This window comes from Rattus norvegicus, chromosome 12 (genome assembly GCF_021556685.1).
Source record: "Rattus norvegicus strain SHRSP/BbbUtx chromosome 12, alternate assembly SHRSP_T2T, whole genome shotgun sequence".
NCBI lineage: Eukaryota > Metazoa > Chordata > Mammalia > Rodentia > Muridae > Rattus > Rattus norvegicus.
In genome coordinates this window covers 27,808,310-27,830,390 of record NC_141545.1, presented here as the reverse complement: position 1 = coordinate 27,830,390, position 22,081 = coordinate 27,808,310, and the positions used below count along the sequence as shown (strand labels likewise).

The 22,081-nt window shown below is 50.3% G+C and overlaps 1 protein-coding gene across 3 annotated transcripts in view; it reads left to right on the top strand.

Moving 5' to 3' along the window:
• The window catches only part of Srrm3 (serine/arginine repetitive matrix 3), a 69,972-nt gene extending 54,478 nt beyond the window's left edge, over positions 1-15,494 (top strand). Inside the window, exons 12-16 of one of the 3 annotated variants that reach the window (XR_015634136.1) lie at positions 8,148-8,167; positions 9,154-9,500; positions 9,800-10,024; positions 10,129-10,266; positions 13,817-15,494. Coding sequence is in view for 2 of the 3 variants with exons in the window: in NM_001277394.2 (NP_001264323.2) it covers positions 9,154-9,500; positions 9,800-10,024; positions 10,129-10,266; positions 13,817-14,045 (939 nt within the window). In the remaining variant the exon portion in view is untranslated. 3 annotated transcript variants of the gene reach the window in all.
• Positions 15,495-22,081: the final 6,587 nt, after the last annotated feature.

Below are 22,081 nucleotides of genomic sequence, written 5' to 3'. Positions count from 1 at the left end.
TTTAACCCCACCTATGTCTTTGTTTGTTTTTTAGCCTCCCATTTGAAACGTGGTAATACTATAATTCCATATCTTGTTTAGTTGAGGGTGGGGGAATTTATGTCTTTTTTTTCTGTTATTTTGGTTTTTCGGTTTCTATTTACTTTTTCTTTATTTAAGAAAAAACAATTTTGTAATGTACGGAAATACGAGCTATCTTTCTGGATTTGTTTGGGGTTTTGTTTTTCCTTTTCTCTCTCTTCTGTGTTCTAGAACTTTGCTTGTGTGTGTGTGTGTTACTGTGGAAGCCTTTCTTCTCATGCAGAGATGGTGTTTGAACTTCAAGTCTACATTAGCCATGCCCATATCTTTCCTCTCTTGTGATTGGAATTTAAAAGGGAACACAACTCCAGAGAAGAAATAGCAGCCATGCCAATATTCCTTGCTAAGTGAGGAGGGGCAATTAGCCCTCTTGTTAATCCCAGGGTGCTGGAATTATTTTATGTTTTAAATTAACAAAACTGGTGTTTCTGAGTTCACAGAGGACCTTGTAAGAAACTAGGGACCACACAGAGAGGAAGGGACTGACTTTACCTGTGTTATTTATTGGGTGTTGTTGGCAGGCCTTTAATCCTAGGACTTGGTAGAAGCAGTCTAATCTCTGAGTTGAAGACCAGCCTGGTCTACAGAGAAAGTTCCAGGACAGTCAGGTTACACAGAGAAATCCTGTCTTGAAAGACAGAGAGAGAGACAGACAGAGACAGAGACAGAGAGAGAGAGAGAGAGAGAGAGAGAGAGAGAGAGAGATGGAGAGACAGATGGGGGGAGGGGGCTGAAGACTCTGGAAATTTAACTCAGGTAAAGTTTTCCAAGCTAGGCATTCTAGGCTTGAGAGAAACACTGCTCTAGTCTGGGGACACGCCATTGGTATCTCTGAAAAGCATAGCCAGGCCTGGTGGTGTCCACCTATAATCCAAAGAAAGAGGATCCCAAGTTCAAGACCAACCAAGGCCACTCACAGAAACTTAGTCTGAGAAAGAAAATCAAAAGTGAAAAGATAGCTTAGAATGTAGCCCAGCAGCAGAACACGGGCCTACTGTGTGCAAGAGGAGAAGGAAGAGAGTTGTGAATGGGGCTTAGTTGGCATTGTTTGTCTGGTACGCACATGCGTACTAAGACTGGAACCCTTGCACCACATGAAATCTGATCTAGTGGTGCACACTTGGAATCCCTGCACTTGAGAGGTAGATGCAGGAGAATCAGGTATTCAAGGCCAGCTACAGCTATGTAGCAAGTTCAAGGCCAGCCACAGCTATGTAGCAAGTTCAAGGCTAGCCTGTGCTATGTGAGGCTCTGTTTAAAAAAAAAAGCATATAAATAAAATAAAATATTAGGGAAACCATGGGGCTGATCTGAGAGGTGAGATCCGTCTTCCAAATGGAACCTGTGGTTGTTTTTCCTTTTAAATATGCAGTCCTCATCCTGCCCTCTGCATTCTTGCCACTGACCTCCTTTAACCAGCCTCCCTCTCCTTGTCTGGCCTTTCTGTTTCCTTTCTCTCTCTCTGTGCCCCATCTCTCTGTGCCTATTTCCTCTTTCCATCTCTCTCCTCCAGATTGGGGCCTCTCTCCCAAGCTGCTTGCCCCTTCTCTACCCACCCTGTGGTCTCTACCCACCCTGTGGTCTCCTGCATGCATGCCCTCTGGGGAGTTTGTTATGTAAAGAATTAAGGAAAGCTTGGCTATTGGAGCCTGTGGGTAAAGGTTTTTAAATAAGTAAATAAATAATGAATCTAACAGAGGTGGCCGACAAGTGGCCCTTTCCATCCCAGAGGTGACACCCAGAAGCCACTGGGCAGACTGCTGGTTCAGAGCAGGGGCCATTTAGAGTCATAGGTGTTCTGCATTCCCTATGTACAGACCTTTTTTTTTTTTTTTTAATTGTTGCACCCCCGTCCCTGACCACTGAGAAGGTAGGTACCCTGGCATAGCTGTACACTTGCTCTCTGGCTCTCAGCTCAGAGAAGTGTGGCCACTCTGCTTAGCTTGAATCTCAGGCTCTCTCTCTCTCTCTCTCTCTCTCTCTCTCTCTCTCTCTCTCTCTTTCCCTCTCTCTGTCTGTCTGTCTCTGTCTTTCTCCCTCCGTCCCTTCCTCCCTCTACTTTGTTCTAAGTTGATCTTTTTCTCTTTCTCTCTTTCTTTGTTTTGTTTTTTTTTTCCGGAGCTGGGGACCGAACCCAGGGCCTTGCGCTTCCTAGGCAAGCGCTCTACCACTGAGCTAAATCCCCAACCCTTCTCTCTTTCTTTAACTAATCTTTCACTTACCCTTTCTCCAAACTGAGCCACCTGAACTGTCCCCTGGACTGTGGTTTGGCCCCCTTCACTCTCCATCCCTAACCCCCATGACCTTGCAGTCCTGTCTTTTTTCCTCATCTCCATTGTCTCTGCTTCTTCCTCTCCACCTCTTGTTCCTCTTCCCAGTCCCCGCTTCACGCTCCCTCATTCTCATCGTTGGCTGGATGCACTTGCGTGTGGTCTAACATCCCATCTTCATGTCTCTTCCTGTACTGTGAGCTTGCATTGGGGCCGATTTGATTGCTACTATCCGGAGTGGTTGCAGAACCCCCAGCCTTCATCTTTGCCAGCTTCTAGCTAGGAGCCTTGACCACACATGCTCCAGTCCTCCAGGGCTCACCTAGGCAGTAAGCAATAGAAGAATGGGATGTGAGAACCTTGAGGGTCAAGTTCAAAGTTAAGTCCCATTGCACCCTTTGGAGTTTACTATACCAGATTGAATGAACTCTAGACTTAGACCAAATCCTTTTATGGTGGCACAGTGAAGCTCGGAGGTGCAAGCTTTAGCGTTCTGGAATACTGAAAGGCATTAGTATCACGGAGATCCATAGCTCTGTAACTTAGATGTAATAATAGTCCCTTCAGAGGGTTTGGAGCCGGCCTGGGGCAGGCTCTAGACCTTAAGAACCTACTTGGCCAAGATTACGGGGTGATTTTCAGAATGGTATAAAATCTTAGTTTATCTACTCCCAGAACAGGGACTCCTCCAAGTCCCCGGCGTCCTTTCTTCTGCTGAATTTCTAAATTTAAGGATTCAATGGTATCCCTTGTTGCAGAATCATCCAGAAGATACTATTGATAATAGCCAAAGTGACTCAAGGCAGGATGAGTATTATTATATCACATGACACTTGTGATGGCCACTCCAGTGCTCAACTAGCTGTGTGGAAAATGGCGGTCAGAAGCGGGCCCTTAAGGTGCCACCCTCTCCTCCTTCTCCCATCGGCTTCCAGTCCCGCCTGAAAATAACCACAGAAGTTTGAGCTCCTGGTAGCCATTGTGAGGTCTTGGTAACTCTCCATTTTCGACTTTGGAACAGGAAGGTTTAGATACTTCTCTTGTGTTTATTCCAGGAAGGGTCAGGCCAGCTCGCTTCTTGGAACTCTGTCTTGAATGGTGGTTGCTGAGAGGGACATGGCAATGTTGTTCTTCACAAGGGGGAGAAGGGCCTGGAGTCTGAAAGGCGGAGGTGCCTCAGCCTGAGGAGGACTTGGAGGCTCCACCCTTTAAGACTTCCTGATTCTCAACAAGGGGAACAAGTAGGATAGAGGCAGGCAGGCAGCAATCCTGGGGTGCAGAGAGCACAAGGACAAATCACTCCAGGTGTTTCCTTGCCTCTGTCCCCTGTCCCCTTTGCTTCCACCGTCTCCTTCCTCCATCCTGGTTTATTGCCCTTGACCCTCAAATTCTTCTTATACAAGGGGAAAAACATGTCGCTAGCAGAGCTGAAAATAATTTAGTGTAGTCGGTGTTTGCTTTTCAAGCAGGAGGACCTGAGTTCAAACCTCAGAACCCACATTAGAAAGCCAAAGATGGCGGCTTGTGCTTCTAATCCTAGTTTCTGGGAAGACAAAGGAGAAAGATGCCTGGGGCCTGCTGCTTAGCCAACCTCGCTTAATTGACTAACCCCGGGTCCTCAAAATAGCTCAGAGAATAAAGGTGCTTGCCACCAGGACCGGGGGCCTCTGTCCAATCCCTGGGACTCACAAAGTCAAAAGAGAAAAGCAAAAGCAGTCTCCTCAAGATGTCCCCTACACACACACACACACACACACACACACACACACACACACACACACGAATAAATAAATAACTGTAATTTAAGATATATAGCTACTAAAAAAATACAATTTAAAAAGAATGACCGGCTCCTGGAGAATGACACCGGAGATTGAAAACTGGCCTCCACATGCACACATATACAAATACATCTGCACACACATGGGAACACAAAAGAGAGAGAGAGAAGGAAGGCAGGAAGGCAGGAAGGCAGGCAGGCAGGCAGGCAGGAAGGAAGGAAGGAAGGAAGGAAGGAAGGAAGGAGGGAAGGAGGGAGGGAGGGAAGGAAGGAAGGAAGGAAAAAATAAATTCCATAAACCCTGGATTTCACTCAACCCCTAGGAAGAAGGAGGCCCAGTCAAGCCGAGGATGAGGTGCAGCCTCAGACAGCATCATGGTGACTTTTTCTTAGCGGCCTCTGGAGAGAGGAGTGTCTGACAGCACCTTCTTTGTATTTTCTACCATCCTGGGCTGCAGGGGACTCTTCCCATCTGACCCCAGGCCTTCATCCCCTGCCCTGATTCTTTTAGACTGGGGGGGCGAGCATACAGGCCAATCCCTCCGTGGACCAAGCCAACCAAGATTCTATAGATCCCCATCTTATCAGTGGGGAAGCAGGGCCCACCTAGTGTGAAACTTAGCATAAGTTCTCATAAGGGGAGGTCAGTAAGCTCAAAAGGAATCAGGAAAGCGATGAGGAGGGAGGAAGACGGAGGGAGGAAGTCACCTTTCTTGACTTGGACCTCAATGGCTGGGGACAGAAGCATATTGGTGTTCAGCCATCCAATCCAGATCCTTTCTACTCCTAATACTCTACCCCACCTCCAAGTCAAGACGGACCTGCGTGGGACTGGCTCTGTTGCCAGCGTTTGCCTAGCGTGCATGAAGCATTGGTTATAAGCCAAACAATTCATCCATCTGGCCTGATGGTTCATGTCTGTAACCCTGGTGCTCATGGGGGTGAGACAGGAAGAATAGAAGTCCAAAATCTGGCAAGATGTGCCCATTGATGCAATGGTGGTATGACTGTTATGGGGGTAAGCAACCACCCTTTTAGTTAAAAAAAAATTAAACATTCAAGGTCAACTTTGGCTATATATTGAGTCCTAATATGGAACCCTGTGACAAGTGTCAAGGAGGGAGCTGGGACTGTAGATCGCTGGTAGGACAACTTGCCTAGCATCCATGAGGCCCTGAGTTCAGTCTGTAGTACTGACGGGAAAAGGTGAGAGGGGGTTCCTGCTTGTCTATAGCAAAGGACATCGTGGAGTTCATCTTCCTCCTTGACCCTGTTCCTTGCCTCGAGTCAGGTCTCTAGCTCTGATTCCAATCTGGTCCCAATCCCAGTAAGCAGTCCTTCACCACTGGCCTGGCTGCCTCCCCTGACCAGAGTAGCCTTAAAACAGGGGACCATGGTGACTCTGGGTTCTGAGTTGCCATGCCTTTGTTCCTAAGGCTCCCTTACCTGGTATCTCTGTTTAGTTGACAAGCTGACCACCCTGGACACAGGATGCATTTGAAGATCCTAGAGACACCATTTTCATTTGCCTCCTAGAAGGAAATTCAATGAGAGAACCCTGGTACAGACCAGGGACTGTGAGATGTTATTTGCCTGTTGGGGTTGGGGAGGAAGCTGAAGGTTCTTCTAGAGATACCTTTTGAGAATGAAAGTATCTTTACAACAACCAGCCTCCAAGCTGGGTGTGCTGTAATCTGGGCACATAATGCAGAGGTAGAAGTTTTCAGGAGTCCAAGGTCATCTTTGGTTGCACAGAGAATTTGGAGCCGGCCTGGGCTATGGGAGACCCTGTCTGAATATTTTTAAATGGGGTCAGGGATGTAGCTTAGTCACTAGACTGCTTGCCTAGCATGCATGCATGAAGCCCTGGGTTTGATCCACAGCACCGCATAAAAATGCCTGCAATCCCAGCACTCGGATAGTGGAGGCAGAAGAATCAGAAGTTCAACTAGATCAAGAGTTCGGAGTTCCAGGCCAGCCTCAGCTACAAGAGACCTTGTCTAAAATAAAACAAAAATCAGCCTCTTGTTCACCTAGCCTAAGCTGACCAGGAAGTGACGATTGCTTAGTGAGTGGGTCAGGTTGACTAGCAGAGCATACCCACTCTGGCTACCTACGCCTGCCACTGCTTTGGGAGGAAGACCAGCTCTCCTGGGAGAAGTCTTCATGGCTCCTTAACTCCCACAGCATATTCATTTCCAGCAATGGCTAGTGTTCATTGTTGGCCTCAGTCAACTACAACCAATCCCAAGTCAGCCTTCCATCAGTGAGCCCCACTTCCTGGCTGTAGCTCTATGTGGGGCTCTATGGAGCCCTGAAGAGAGGTCTGGGACCCTAGGCCCCTCTATGAGGAACATCAAAGGCCAGGCCAAGGAAATCATGCTTCCTTATCAGTGATAGCAAGATACCCTGAACAGACTCCGCTCAGACCCCCTGATTGGCCCTTAATGAAGCCAAGTCTTCCTTCCTCAGCATCAAGGATGTAGTGTCCTGTTTTATGCTAAAATTTGGGGTTATGCCCAACAGTGGTGGCACACACCTATAATCCCAGCATTCAAGAGACTAGACTGGGGCTGGGGATTTAGCTCAGTGGTAGAGCGCTTACCTAGGAAGCGCAAGGCCCTGGGTTCGGTCCCCAGCTCCGAAAAAAAAAAGAACCAAAAAAAAAAAAAAAAAAGAGACTAGACTGAGTGAGGCAAGAGGATTTCAGGTTCAAGGCTATATAGTAAGACCGAGTCTAAAACCAAAACAAGCTGGGCACAGTGATGTGCTTTTGTAAGCGCAGCCTTTAAGAGGTGATTTCTGTAGGCTCCTGAGTCCAAGGTCATCTTGGTTATGTATTGAATTCTAGATTCCAGGCCAGCCTGTAGTTCGTGAGATCCTATCTAAAAAAAAAAAAAAAAAAAAGAAAGAAAGAAAGAAAAAAGAAAGAAAGAAAGAAAAGAAAAGAAAAAGGGAAAGAGCTGGGTGGTGGCGGCGCACGTCTCAGCAGTCAGGAAGCAGAGGCAGGTGGATCTCTTGAGTTTGAGGGCAGCCTGGTCTACAGATTAAATTCCTGGACAGCCAAGGCTACACAGAGAAACCCTGTATCAGGAAGAAAGAAAGAAAGAAAGAAAGAAAGAAAGAAAGAAAGAAAGAAAGAAAGAAAGAAAGAAAGAAAGAAAGAAAGAAAGAGAGAGAAAGAAAGAAAGAAAGAGGAAAAAGAAAAGAAAGAGGAAAAAGAAAAGAAAGAAAGAGAAAAAAGAAAAGAAAGAAAGAGGAAAAAGAAAAGAAAGAATAAAAGGAGGGTGCTGGCATGATTGTGCATGCCTTTAATCCCAGCCCTGGGAAGCAGAAACAAAAGGACCTCAAACCCAGCCATAGCTACCTAGCAAAACTCTGCCTCAAACAAGCAAACCTGAGCTTACAGATGGCAGATCTGGCTGGGTGACGAGTGTGCAAGCATCAGGGACAGTACCTGTAACCCGAATAGTGGTGAGAATAGTGAGAAGCATCTGCTCTTGCACGGTTGGGGCCCAAAGTCAGGAGGGTCCTTCTGCGAAGGGGGAGTGGGGAGGCCGGGAGGACCCAGCCAGAGAATCCTGAACCATTTACCCTGGAAGAGACATTGGGAAGCAAAAGCCAAACCCTCTTGGCGTGGTCGTCGGGGAAACAGAAGCCTAGAGTGGAGCTATTCACTTGGCCAGAGCTCCATGGCGCTGAGGTAGTAGCAGTCTCCATTTCTAGTTCCCAGCCAGGACGTCGGATGGCGTCAGGTTCCCTTTCTGGTCCTAACTCACTCTTGGAAAAGAAATAAATTAACAGCCCTATTCAGATGTCAGCCAAGGGCACAGGCTGACGCCCAAGAAGCTGGACATTTGCTGGTCCGCTAGAGGTGAATCGGCCTCCTCTCGGGCCTAGAGGGGGTGGTTGCGTTTTTCTCTCTCTCTCTCTATCTCTCTTGCATTTTTGTGACTCTAATGATGAACTTATGCTACCACACTTTTCCCTTTTCTTACACAACTTACCTACTAAAGGAGGAAGTGCCACTTTATTGGTAAGTGGACGTTAACCAAGAGGGACTTAAAAAAAAAATCAGAACGTTAAAAAAAAAAAGAAATGAAAGAAATGAAATGAAAAAAAAAAAGAAAAAGAAAAGAGAGAAACAGAAAGACAGTCGGTCAGCTACTGGACATCCCTGAGCTCTCGGCAGGGTCGCCAAAACAAAGCCAAATATTAACAGAGAGAAATAATAATAATAAAGTCAGGTTCCCCAGCAGATCATTTTGATTTGGGTATATAATGATATTTGTGGTATTTTTGTTTCCGTTATTATATTATTTTGGTTTTCTTTTTTATTTCTGTTTTGACTCCTTTTCTTCGGTTGAATTTTAGTTCAGTTATCTTGCCCCCTCCCCCATCTGTGTGCCGTGTGACAACCCCCCCCCATGCCCTTTACCCTGGTGGGGGGAGCCTGGCCCTGGTGGGCTGGCCCTGGCTTGACCTACCAGTGTGGTACCTCTCTCTTCTCTCTACTGGGGGGAAATCGTCTGTCCCCCATGCGGGGACAATGCCAACCCCTCTGGTGCCCCATCCTGGAGCTCCCCCCTCCCCTGCAGCCTCCATTCCCACCGCTCCGTCCCTCTTGTGTTATGCATGCTGAGAACCTTGCATGGTCTGCTATGTTGAGGCCAGAAGGTGAACACTCAGGAGAGGTAGAGGCAGGGCAGGCGCGGGAACCGTGTGTGCGATGCTCCGGGGCTGCAGCCCGCGGCCTAGGCCCGGTGAAAGCCCTCTCTCCTTTTCTCCCCCCACCCCACTGCCCTCTCACACTCCCCCCTCTTCCATCCCTCCTCTTTTTCTCTCCAACCTCTCCATCCCGCTTGCACCCTCTCCACCCCCTTTTCTGCTTCTTCCCCCGCCCTCCGGCGTCCGTCCCGTGCATCCGCCACCTTCTCTGCTCCGGTCCCCTCTGCATCCCTCCCCGCCTCTCTCGCTCCCTCTCCGCCCCTCCGTGCCCTTCTCTGCCTCTCTCCCCGTCAGAAGCCCAGCTCGCCCCGGGCCTGCGACAAGGCAGCCGCCGCGCCCACGCCGCCCGCGCGTGGGAAGGACAGCCAGAGTCCCCGCTCCGCGCCGTCGTCTCAGGGCCGCGGGGGCCGCGCGGCGGGAGGGACGGCCAGGCGTCGGCGCCGGCGGAGGAGGAGGAGGCGATCGCGGTCCTCGGCCAACGCGCCCCGCCGCAGGGGGCGCCGGCGTGCAAAGCCCGCGCCGCCTCGGGGCTCGTCGCGCTCGCTCAGTGGGGCACACTCCAGCAGCGACTCCGGTGGCGGCGCCCCGGGACCCGGGCCCGAGCCGGGCTCCGAGCGAGGTCACGGCGGACACGGAAAACGGTGAGCCGACCTCCTGCCTGCACTGCACAGGAGCGTCCCTTCACTAATCACCCCCAAAACAGTGACCTCATTGGTCACCCCACATATAGCCCCTCGCTGATCGCCGCTGCTGGTGCCCCCCCCTCAACATTCCACATGCAGCCCCGTCACTCCACTTCCAATGGAGTCTCCCTCTCTTGTTAATAACCCCACATGGAATCCCCAATTTGTCTCTTTGGCGCCCCATTTCCTCTGGGGTGGCCTCATGGATCTCTACCGCCACAACCTATGTCTCTCCCGCCCCGCTCTCCCTCCTCTAGGGCAAAGGAGCGACCCCCGCGAGCACGGCCCGCAAGCACCTCGCCATCACCAGGCGCGCATGGCCGACGGGGCGGCCCAGAGGGGAACAGTTCGTCGCGCAGCCCGGGCCCCCATCCCGGGTCGTGGAGCTCCAGCCGCTCGCCCTCCAAATCCCGCTCGCGCTCCCCAGACAAAAGGACCCGCAGCCCCAGCCTCTCACCGTCTCCCAAGAAACCTCTTGGCCGGTAAGTGTCCCAACGGGAATAGTGTGGTGGGAGGGGGCGGATGGCGAAGATCCCGGACTTAGAGTTCAGATGGCGGGGATCCCTCACCATGCTGGATCCCACAGGGACAAAGACAGCGAAGGCCGTGCCAGGCATGCCGAGGCTGAGGCCGCCCGCACCCGGCGTCGCTCCCGCAGCTACTCGCCGATCCGAAAGCGGCGTCGGGACTCGCCCAGTTTCATGGAGCCGAGACGCATCACCAGGTACAGAGGAGACCTGGGGCAAGAAGAAACTAGGGCTACTGTCGCTAAATTGGTAGCCAGGAATGTCGGGAGTCAAAGTTTACAGGCCTGGGGGCCTTCTAGAATGGACTGATTCTAGTACTGAGGAAAGAGGAGGGTTTTGTCAAGGCGGGAGGGAGGAAGAGCTAAAGTAGAGATGGGTTGGGTGCCGAGAAACTAGTGGATCGAAAGAGTTGGGTGCCAGAGCATCACAGACAAAAGTGACAACCTTGGGAGGGAAGAGGTGCCATGAATCCGAGCTGGTCTGTACATGGGGCGGGGCGGCCAGCCACAGGCGTGGAGTTCAGCTCTGGAAGATTCCATTCATCCATCTGGAGCCCCTCCTTCCCTCCCGGTGTCTATCACACCCTCAATGATATGTACTTTTCTTCTTCATCTCAAGGAAGCTCCTGCTGCGTGGCCTGTGGCCAGCCTGGGGGCCGTGTGGACCGGGCTCCACAGGCAGCCCAAGTGATACTCATGTGAGCTAGTCTGGTGGTGGTCGGCTTTCTGTCTGGGTCTCCTTTTCTCACTAACCTCCCAACACCCTGGGGGATAGGTGGAGGGGGCAGAGCGTACTCTCTGGGGCAGCTGTCTGAGGAACCCCATGCAGAATGAGGCTTGTGACTGAGGTGATGGAGGACTCGAAGGGTCTGAGTCTGCAGATGAAATCACCCAAAAGCTGGGACTGGTGGCTCAGGCCTCTCATCCCACCTACTAGGTAGGATGGGGGTGGGGGAGGATTCAAGGAGAGAGTGAGAAACTTAGCAAGACCTTACCTCAAAATAAAAAGATTGAGTAGAATGTTTGCCTAGAAACCCCCGGGGAGGGGCTGGGGGCGTGGCTCAGTGGTAGAGCCCCTGCCTAGAATCCCACACTGAGGGGCTGGGGGCGTGGCTCAGTAGTAGAGGCCCTGCCTAGAATCCCCCAGTGAGGGGCTGAGGGGTGCTCAAGGAAAAGGCACCTGCCTAGAATCACATGGTCAGTAACGGGGAACCTAGCATCTGCCTAGTATTCAATCCCTAGTGCCAACAAATCAAAATTTACCCAGGATTACCCCAGTATAAATTGATTGTCATTAGCAGAGTTCTGAGCCCAGCTTTGCCCTGCTAAAGCACCTGAGGGAGACTGAATGTACCTCTCTAGCACTCAGTGGCCAGATGGGTCTAATTAGCTGAAATCCGTAAGAATCTTTTCAGCTCCTACACAGTCTTCTCAAATTAATTCTCCTTAGTCTGGTGGTTCTCAACTCTCCTAATGCTGCATGGCTTTAATATAGTTCCTCGTGTTGCGGTGACCTCTCCCTCACCATGAAAATGATGTCATGGATCATAATGTAAATATCTGATATGAGGTCCCGAAGGGGTCACAACCCACACAGGCAGAGAACCATTAGCTCTTGATCGGCTGAGTCGCCAAGAAAGCAATATGGCTGCCTCCTTTACTCAGAAGTAAAGGCTAGACCACCACACTAAAGATAGCATCCCAGATACATTCAGTTCTACACTGAGGCTCTTAAGATGGCCAGAATTTCACATCCTCCAGCTGGGCGCCCACCTCAGCCTCTCTGTCCCAGGCTGCCTCCCCCTACTAATGCACAGCTGTTTTTCTTCCTCAGAATTAACCCTTGTGGCGGGGCATTAGAGCCCCCTTAACCACTTTTCTTTACTTTTCTCTAGATCATAGCCTCCTGCCTTCAAACTAACTCTGGGCCAGCGGGAGGTAGCTGAGCGAAGGGTTGGGATGGAGGTGGGAGGTGGGGAACAGAGACAGCAGTGGCCAGGGCTCTCATCCTTGTTCCCTGTGAGTGACCGTAAAAGTCTAAATTTTCCCAGTCTGAATTGCAGAATTCCAAGACAGACACAGAGAAACCTTGTCTGGGAAAAAGAATATCTAGCCAGGCGTTGGCGACACAAGCCTTTAAGCCTAGCACTTGGGAGACAGAGGCAGGTGGATGTCCAAAGTTCAAGGCCAGCCTGGTCTACAAAATAAGTTCCAGGATAGCCAAGGCTACACAGAGAAACTCTCTCTCTTTTAAAAAACAGACAAACGGGGGTTGGGGATTTAGCTCAGTGGTAGAGCGCTTGCCTAGCAAGTGCAAGGCCCTGGGTTCGGTCCTCAGCTCCGAAAAAAAAAAAAAAAGAAAAACAAAGAAACAGACAAACAAAATAAATAAATATTCTATTCAGAGAAGGGATGGGGGAGGCAAAGAAAAAGGACTTGGCCATATGCAGTAATACTTGCAAGCCAAGGAGCCATTATTGAGTTTATTGAAGAGTCATCCCTATTTAAAAGCTCGTTCAAAGGTCTACGGATGTCTCAGTTACGAGAATGCTCGAAACATGCATAGAACCCAGTATTCCACAAGCATGCTGCCCTAGAGTCCTCGTGCACAAACAGATGACAGAGACCTGCAGTCCCAACACTTAGGAAGTTAAAGGCAGAAGGATCAGAAGTTCAAGGGCATCCTCTGCTACAGAGTAGGTTCGAGGCTAGCCTGGGCTACATGAAATTCTGTCTCAGGAAAAAAAAAAGAAATTAGTTTCACTTCATGCTGGTCTTAATGGCATACTTCTGGGGTCACAGAAGCTGAGGCAAGAAGACTGAAAAATTACAAGCTAGTCTGAGCTTCATAGTGATGCTGTCTAAAATAAAAGGAGGAAGGAACGAAGGAGAGAAGAAAGGAGGAGGAAAAGAAGTCTGGTGTCACATGCCTGTGATTATAGTACTCGGGAGATTGAGAATCAGGAGTTCAGGACCAGCCCAAGCTATATAAAACCCAAACTACACAGTGAGTTTGAAGCCAGCCCGAGCTATATAAAACCCCTCCTTAGACAATAAAAATAAAATGAAATTTTGGGTTAGAGAGATGACTCCAAGCTTAAGAGTATTTACTGCCCTTCCAGAGGACCCGAGTTCAAGTCCCAGGACACACACATGGCGATTATCTCCAGGGCACCCAACAACCTTCAGCCTCCGTGGTGCCTGCACATGTACACATCCCCCACCCCCACAGACACATAATTAAAAATTAAAAAAAAAATAAAGAGAAAGTTTCATTCATGAAGTTCAGGGTGTACCTCAACTGTTCTAGAACATTCCTCCCATTTGTGAGGAACGTTCCTCTATCCCCAAAAGAAACACACATACACAGTAAACTTTCATTTATTCAGAAAATACTTCTAAGCACATACTCGGATTAATAAAGAATTTGGGGGCTGGGGATTTAGCTCAGTGGTAGAGCGCTTGCCTAGGAAGCGCAAGGCCCTGGGTTCGGTCCCCAGCTCTGGGGAAAAAAAAAAGAATTTGGGCTTTTTGCCCTGCATGCAGACAAGGAAAACCAAAACAATATGAATCTGGCAAAGGACACAGAAGTTTGGAATTGGGGTTGTCCCTGAGGCCAAGACTCAGGGGAATCTTAGGCAGGAAGCCCTTGCCACTGCTGGATGGGGACTGAGGCCCGAGTGACCACCACGGATGGGCAGAGTTTGGGGCTCTGGGTGGGCTAGGATCTACTTTTTCTCTCCTACAGTGCCCGAAAGCGTCCCATCCCCTACTACCGGCCCAGCCCCTCCTCTTCCTCCAGCTGCTTGAGCAGCGACTACTCCAGCCGGAGCCGCAGCAGGAGCCCAAGCCCTGGGCACAGCCATGGAAGCTACAGCAGCCGCAGTCACGGGACTCGCAGCCGTTCCTGCAGCGCCTCCAGGAGCCGCAGTCCCAGCTACCACAGCCGGAGCAGCTCTGAGAGTGGGGGCTTCTAAGCCCAGACGGACCCATCTAGGGCTGGAAGGCCCTGGAACAAAGAGAGGCTGGGGCCCTGAGACCTGGGAAAGAGGGGTCTGTACCCCCATACTGCTACGGAGGTCCCGGGGTGGGGGTGGGGCAGCAAGTGGGCAAGTGGGACTAGAGAAGAGCTTCTTCTAGAGTGGGTGACCCACCCACGAGGAGGAATCACATTGTCCTGTCCCTAAAGTGTGCCCATCCCCATTCCCTGCCCACCCACATGCCCAGGGACAAAGAGCCTTTGCGAACACAGGGATCAGTTCACCATACCCCTCTTCTGCTTGAGGCCAGCTTACCAGCCTGGGGCCCATTGCCTGAGTATGGCACAAGAGTCCACTGTTGGCTGTCACCTCACCTGAGCTCAGTGGACCCCTGCACAGCTTGGAAGGTGCCAAGCCTGGGACCTTCCCCTCCTCTTCCTCTATCTCCCACGGGGTGGATCGGAACAGAGCAAAGCAGCCAGATCTAAGAGAGAAGGAAGGACCGCCTAGGTCCTGGTGTGTTGCCAGGCAGAATGAGAAGCTCACACTTGGCCCGGTCTCTCTCCCTTGCCTTCATATCAAGGCCACACTCTCTGGGCCTTCATTAGCACAAGAGGTGGCGTAAATCTGTATCTAACCCTGAAGTCAAAGGTAGGAGAGTTCAGGGGCTGAGGACGTAGCTCAGTTGATAGAGTGCTTGCCTAGCATGCATGAAGTCCTGGGTTCCATCCCAAACAAAGCATAAAACCGAGCATGCTAGTGCATGCCTGTAATTCCAGCACTCTGGAGGTAGAGGCAGGAGGACCGGAAGTTCAAGGTCATCTTAGGCCACGTAGTGAGTTCGAATCCAACCTGGGGTACAGGAGAACCTGTCTCAAAAGTGAGAGACTGGGAATTCAGGTCAGAAGATAAGAAAGAACACGGGTAGAAAGCAGCAGCGGATTTTTTTTTTTTTTTAAGCATGGGCCCAAACAATGCAGTCAGATGACCGAACAGGTCAAGGGCTACTGGGAGACAGGTCCAGGCTGCTGTCTGGGTTATGGGCCAAACGATAGCTCACGGTCACAAGCTAACTAACACGCGGTGCACTTCGGAGCCTGCCCAAGGGATGCCTCCTTCCCAGGCTTTGACGGGGCAGGTTTGGTGGAGGCTTTCAGAACTGGGGTGGTAGATTCCAGCCACAGCCCTCAGCCTGGAACATGATGTGAATGAGGTGGTCCCCCCTCCAGCCCTCTTCTGCGGCACCCAGCCCCGCCCACCCCCCTGCTGGGGCCCTCAGGGATCTCGAAGTCTTCCTTGGCCCAACAGGACAGATGCCCTGGGCTCTGGTGGGGGGAGGAGTCTGGGGTCTGATCCGGGGTCCCACCTTCTCTCAGTTTCCCCTTCCCTCTTTCTCCGCAGTGCGGGAAAACATTTGGACTGTAATAAATACACTAGGTGCCCGGGTGACAGGCTGCGACTGGGTCTCTGTGACTGCGACCATCAGGGAGGAGGACTGGGGACTCTCCCTATAAGGACTGAATAGGGCTCTCATTCCTCCTGAGGGGCCTAGTGAGGAGAGGTGGGCGTCATCAAGGAACCAGGTCCCATCATGTCGGGTCACCTATCTCTGAGCAAGAGACTGCATAGCCTTCTGAAGTTCAAGTAGGAAGATGGAGTCAAGAAAATGTCCTTCCGGGGTTGGGGATTTAGCTCAGTGGTAGAGCGCTTACCTAGGAAGCGCAAGGCCCTGGGTTCAGTCCCCAGCTCCGGAAAAAAAAAAAAAAGAACAAAAAAAAAAAAAAGAAAAGAAAATGTCCTTCCAGTTTGGAGGGTTTGTGGGTTATTTGTTAAATTGGATTGTGTGTGATGCTGGGCGGTGGTGACACAACACACGCCTTTCGCCCCAGCACTCTGGCAGCAGATGCAAACAGATCTCTGTGAGTTCAAAGCCAGCCTGGTCCACAGAACAAATTCCAGAACAGACGGGGCTACACAGAGGAACCCTGTCTCACCACTCCCACACACAAATTATTGTGTGTACGTGTGCAAGGTGTGTGAGGGTGCCTATGCCACCGCATGTGTGTGGAAGTCAGAGGACAACTGTGTGGCGTGAGCTCACTCCTGCCACGTTTATATGAGATCCAACCCTGAGCACCAGGCTTGTGAGGTAAGAACCGTTCCCAGCTGATCATCTCAGTAGCCCATGTTTGTTTTGTTTATTTCAGGCAGGGTCTCACTTGTAACCCTAACGAGCCTGATAGACCAGGCTAGACTAGAACTCTTGGTAATCCTCCTGCCTCAGTCTCCTGATTACTGGGATTTCAGTCACAGGTCACCATGCCCTCGCTGAGATTTGTCCTTCTGTTTCTCTTCCTCCTGTCCACCCCCCTTTTGTTTCAAAGTGGTGGGGTTTAACCTCTGTGTGTGTGTGTGTGTGTGTGTGTGGTGGGGGGTGTAGTGTGTGTGTAGTGTAGGGTATGGTGTATAGTCTGTGTGCTTGGTGTAGTGTGTAATGTAGTGTGTGTGTGTGTAGTGGGGGGTGTAGTGTGTGTGTGTGTGTGTGTATGTGTGTGTGTGGTGCATGTAGTGTGTGTGTAGTATGGGGTATGGTGTATAGTGTGTGTGTGTATGTGTGTGTGTGTGTGTGTGTGTGTGTGTGTGTGTGTAGGACAAAGACCAATATTAAATTCCTCCATTTAAGCTTTTTCACCCTAATCTGAATCAGGGTCTCTCCCACTGACTCGAGCTCATCAATTGACTGGACTGATGGACTGACTGCCATGGAGTTCTTAGGCTCCTCCTGCCTCTACACACACACACACACACACACACACACACACACACCACTATGGTTATGTCTGCCACTATATGTGGCTTTTACGTGGGTGCTGGCGATCTGAACTCAGGTCCTCATGCTTTCTCAGCAGGCTCTTAACCAACAGAGCTGACTCCCCCAGACTGTAACCAGGGGTTGAGTCAAGCATTTCCCAGAACTGTGGTGGAAGTAAAGAGCCGGCCTCTCAGCAGAGCAGGCCCCGTGCACACACTCTGAAGGGCTTCAAGGCCCCTTAATCATAAGCGTTGATCCAGATGGTGCAAACCAAATCGCCAGCTCTCTGAAGGCCAAAACAAGAGGCGTTGGAAGCCGATTTGAGGTTTACATAGCAAGGCTATCTTTTAACATGAATTACAGCTGGGTGGTGGTGGCACATGCCTTTAATCCCAGCACTTAAGTGGAAGAAGCAAACAGATCTTTGTGAGTTCGAGACCAGCCAGGGAGTTGCAAGCAGCCAGGGCTACACAGAGAGGCTCTGTCTCAAAACAAAAAGAATCGCGAGCGCGCGCGCGCGCACGCGCACACACACACACACACACACACACACACAGAGAGAGAGAGAGAGAGAGCTTCTCTCTATTTTCCTTTTCTCTCATTTCCTTTTCACTCATTCATTCATTCATTCATTCATTCATTTTCTTTTTATTGTATGCCCTGTGTGTGGGTGCTTGGACTGCATTTATGTATATGGACCATATGCCATCTGCCCACGGAGGTCAGATCTCCTGAAACTGGAGTTATGGTGGTTGTGAGTCAACATATGGGTACTGGGAATTGAATCCCAGTCCTCTATAAAAGCTGACCACTGAGCCATCTCTCCAACCCCTATTTTCTGTTTTTAAAGTTTACTTGTGGGCTGGAGAGATGGCTCAGAGGTTAAGAGCACCCGACTACTCTTCCAGAGGTCCTGAGTTCAAATTCCAGCAACCACATAGTGGCTCACAACCATCTGTAATGAGATCTGATGCCCTCTTCTGGTGTGTCCGAAGACAGCTGTAGTGTATTTATATAAAAATAAATAAATTAAAAAAAAAAGTTTACTTGTATGTAGATGGTGTGGGACATACCACAATGTACACGTGGAGGCCAGAGGGCAAACTCTGTGGAGTTAATTCTCTCTCTCCTCTCCTACGCCGGTTTCCAGCATCAAACTTATGTTGACAAATGCCTTTACCTACTGAGATACATCAGCCTGCCACTATTTTTATGAAAGCACGGAGACCTTCCTCCTGTCAGATTCCCAGGCCAGACAGCCACAGGAAAAAGGAAATGCCTCCCCAGGACGGTACACTGTTATTTCCAAAACGCACCCTCGGTTACTCATTAGTTTGTTGATTCCATAAATTCACCCACCCCACCCCCATAGGGTTTCTTTGTGTAGCCCTCACTCTATAGAGTCATTCTATAGACAAAGCTGGCTTCGAACTCACAGAGATCCCCCTGCCTCTGCCTCCGGAGTGCTGGGGTTAAAAGGCGTGCGCCACCCACCGCCATAGTTACGAATGCGTAAACGAATTAAAGGCAAAACAAACAACACCCCCACCCCCAGCAATTCGAGAAACCATGAATTAAAGATACGGTTGTTGGCATCGAGCAGACACTAGAGGGAGACAGAGAGTGGTGGAAAGGTGGTTTAGGGGGATACCTCCCCGCGGGAGGCTCCCAGCCCTCTGAGCCTTCCTTGGCTATTTGCAAGATAAGGAATCTCGCGCCCAGTGCCTCGGTGACTCAGGATCAGCCTGCCCTATGCTCTATTCTTTGCGGGACCGAGAAAACACGACCCGAATCATCGAGCGAAAACAGGAAATCTGGATCCCTGCCCCGGTTGCCTGGAGAATGGGCGGGGCCGTCCTTCCCCAGGATGTCGGGCGTTTGGCACTCCAGGCTCTGGAGCCTGGAACTAGCTCTTCCGGATTGGGGCTGTAGCTACTCACTCCTATATCGGTCAACCTTTATCAGATGGGACTCACACGAAGCACCACATGGTTTCTATGCCAACACACAATCGCAAGAGACCAGACCCTCCCCCACCCCGTGTGTGTGTGTGTGTGTGTGTGTGTGTGTGTGTGTGTGTGTGTGTGTGTGTTGGAGGGGTTGTAAATTATGTGTATGTGGAAGTGCACATCTGTGTGCTTGTGGAGACTACAGGACAACCGTGGGTGTGGTTCCTCGGGTGGCATCCTCTTTGTTTTCTGAGAGACAGTCTCTCACTGGCCCAGAGCCTAGGGTGGCTGGCCTACAAAGCCCAGGAATCCTTCTGCCTTCATCTTCTAATCACCAGCATTGCAAGTCATGCCTGGCTTCTTTTCCAATGGGAACTAGGTATCGAACTCGGGTCTTCATATTTGCAGGACTAGCATTTTACAGTGAAGCTATCTCCCTAGGTCCCAGAGTCTTTTTTTTTTTTTTTTTTTTTTTTTTTTTGGTTCTTTTTTTTTTCGGAGCTGGGGACCGAACCCAGGGCCTTGCGCTTCCTAGGTAAGCGCTCTACCACTGAGCTAAATCCCCAACCCATTGGTTTGGTTTTTAAACACTGTCTCACTAGATAGCCCTGGCTGGCCTGGAACTGGCAATATAGACCAGGCTAGCCTAGAACTCACAGAGATCTGCCTCTGCCTCCTGAGTGCTGGGATTAAAGACGTGCGCCACCACCACCACCAATACCAGGATAGACTTGGGCTTTTTTAAATTACTTTATCTTTATCTCATATGTTTTGCCTGCATGTATGTCTATGTGAAAGTGAAATCTTGGAGTTACAGTTATGAGCTGCCATGTGGGTGCTGGGATTTGAACCCTGGTCCTTTAGAAGAGCAGTCAGTGCCCTTAAGTGATGAACCATCTCTCTAGCTCCCTTGTTTTATTATTTGAAAAGATGCTTTTATTTTATTTTATGTACGTGTGCTTTGCCAGAGGAGGTCAGAAGCAGCCTCAGATCATGCTGTGTGTGGATAACATGCTGTCATGTGGACACACATAGGATCATGGCGGGGGCAGGGCGGGGATAAACTCAACTGTTCAGGCAATTGGGCCAAGGAGCAGGGTTAGGACTAAATGTCGGGAAAGGTTTCAGAAGAAACCTGAGGGCAAAAGGGCAGGAGCTGTAGCTGAGTGGTGCAGGACTTGCCTAGCAAGCATGATGCCCTGGGTTTGATCGCCAGCACCCCGTAAAACTGGGTGTGGGACTCACCTATAATCGCAGGTGGAGTCAGGACTGAAAATTCAAGGTCACCAGGTATAGTGTAGTCACGTTCCAGGCTAGGCTAGCCTGGACTACAAGAGACTCTGTTTCAAAGGAGGTGGGGTGGGGAGTAAAGAGGTCACTCAAAGATTAAGAGTACTTGCTCTTGCAGAGAACCAGGATTCAGTTCCCAGTACCCATATGGTGGCACACACTGTCTGTAGTTCCAATTTTAGAAGCACCAATCCCCTCCTCCCGCATGAAATGAACACAGTGCACTTACATATGCCCAGGCGAAGCACTCATACACATAAAACACAACATTAACAAAAGAAGTGTTCCAGGGGTGGTGGCGCACAACTTTAATCCCAGCACTTGGGAGGCAGAAGCAGGCAGATCTCTGTGAGTTCGAGGCCAGCCTGGTCTACAGAGCAAGTCCCAGAACAGCCAGGGTTATATAGAGAAACTACATCTTGAAAAAACAAAAGAGGAGGTAGGGGAGGAGGAAGAGGAGGAGAAGGGATGAGATAGGAGGAGCCTGGAGGAGGAGGAGGAGGAGGAAGAGGAAGAGGAAGAGGAAGAGGAGGAGGAAGAGAAGGAGGAGGAAGAGGAAGAGGAAGAGGAAGAGGAGGAGGAAGAGGAAGAAGAGGAGGAAGAGGAGAAGGAGGAGATAGGTTGAGCCTGTAATTGATCTGGCACTCAGGAGGTAGAGGCAGGAGATCCAGAAATTCAAACTCATCCTTAGCTACATAAGAAGCTCAAGGCTGGGCTGGAATGAAGAGAGGAACAGAAAGAAACACCAGGATGGTGAAGGGGATTTGAGCTAAGCCAACCTAGAAGGATTCTAGATTCTTTTTTTTTTTTTTTTTTTTTTTTCCCGGAGCTGGGGACCAAACCCAGGGCCTTGCGCTTGCTAGGCAAGCACTCTACCACTGAGCTAAATCCCCAACCCCCTAGATTCTTTTTATTAGATATATATTTATTTGTGTGCACATGTGCTAGTGCGTGGGTATACCACACATACTATGACACACGTACAAAAGTCACAGAACAACTTCTCTGTTCTCTCCTTTCACTATGTGAGGCCCCAGGACTCGAACCCAGATCTTCAGGCTTAGCGGCAAACGCCTTTACCTACTAACATCTTAACAGCCCCCACAAAACTCACATAGCATGGCTTTGCTAAAACTGAATTTGAATTTGACAAGGGAGAGTAAAGAAAGGCCACGGAAAAGTCTAAGTTTGGTCAAGCGGTCTCTTCAGCGCTGCCTGCATACATACCCCAGCCCTTTAGCCTTTACAGAGCAGGGAAGAAGCTGACAGCACAGGGGGCGGGGAGAAACTTGATTCACAGCCCTGGAGACTTCCAGAACATCCAGTCCAATGGTCTCATTGTGCGGATGAAGAAAATGAGTCACATTTGCTGGCCTCTGGCCAAGGTCAAACGCATTCAGGTCCCCAGACTCCTTAGCTAGACAGCTTCTCTCTGGTCCATAGCCAAGAACAGTTGGGGATGGAGAATGGCTCCCCAGTCCTGTTACCTGGCCCCTTGTTGATTCCTTTTCAGTAGTGATGGGGGTACACGACCTTCAGGCCAGCGGGAAATCGGACTCCCAGGGAGACACATTGAGATGTTCTGGGAAGGACCCCAGACACCCCCCAAATCAAGGGTGCTCTACGGATGACTGTGCTTATTTCTGGTACCCAGTAAAGCCTGTGACTGGTGAGATCTGTCAGCTGTCGGGCCTCTCCGCCTGGCAGCTCCCGGAAGACTCCAGAGTATTCTCTGAGGCTGAGCCAGAAAGGGAGGGGCTGGCTGGGGTGCAGCTGGCAGAGGCCTGTCAAGGGTGTGGCTGGCATGGCCAAAGACTCAGGCACTTTCAAAAAGGGAGGAGGTATTCACTTCTCAGAGCACTCCAGACACTGAGGTTACAGACAAGAGGAGGGGGCCCTTCCATGCAGGGAACCCCAGACTCTGCAGAGGGCAATGAAAGGCATGGGGCTATGGCCTGTTAGCCACGGCGTTCAGGGAAATC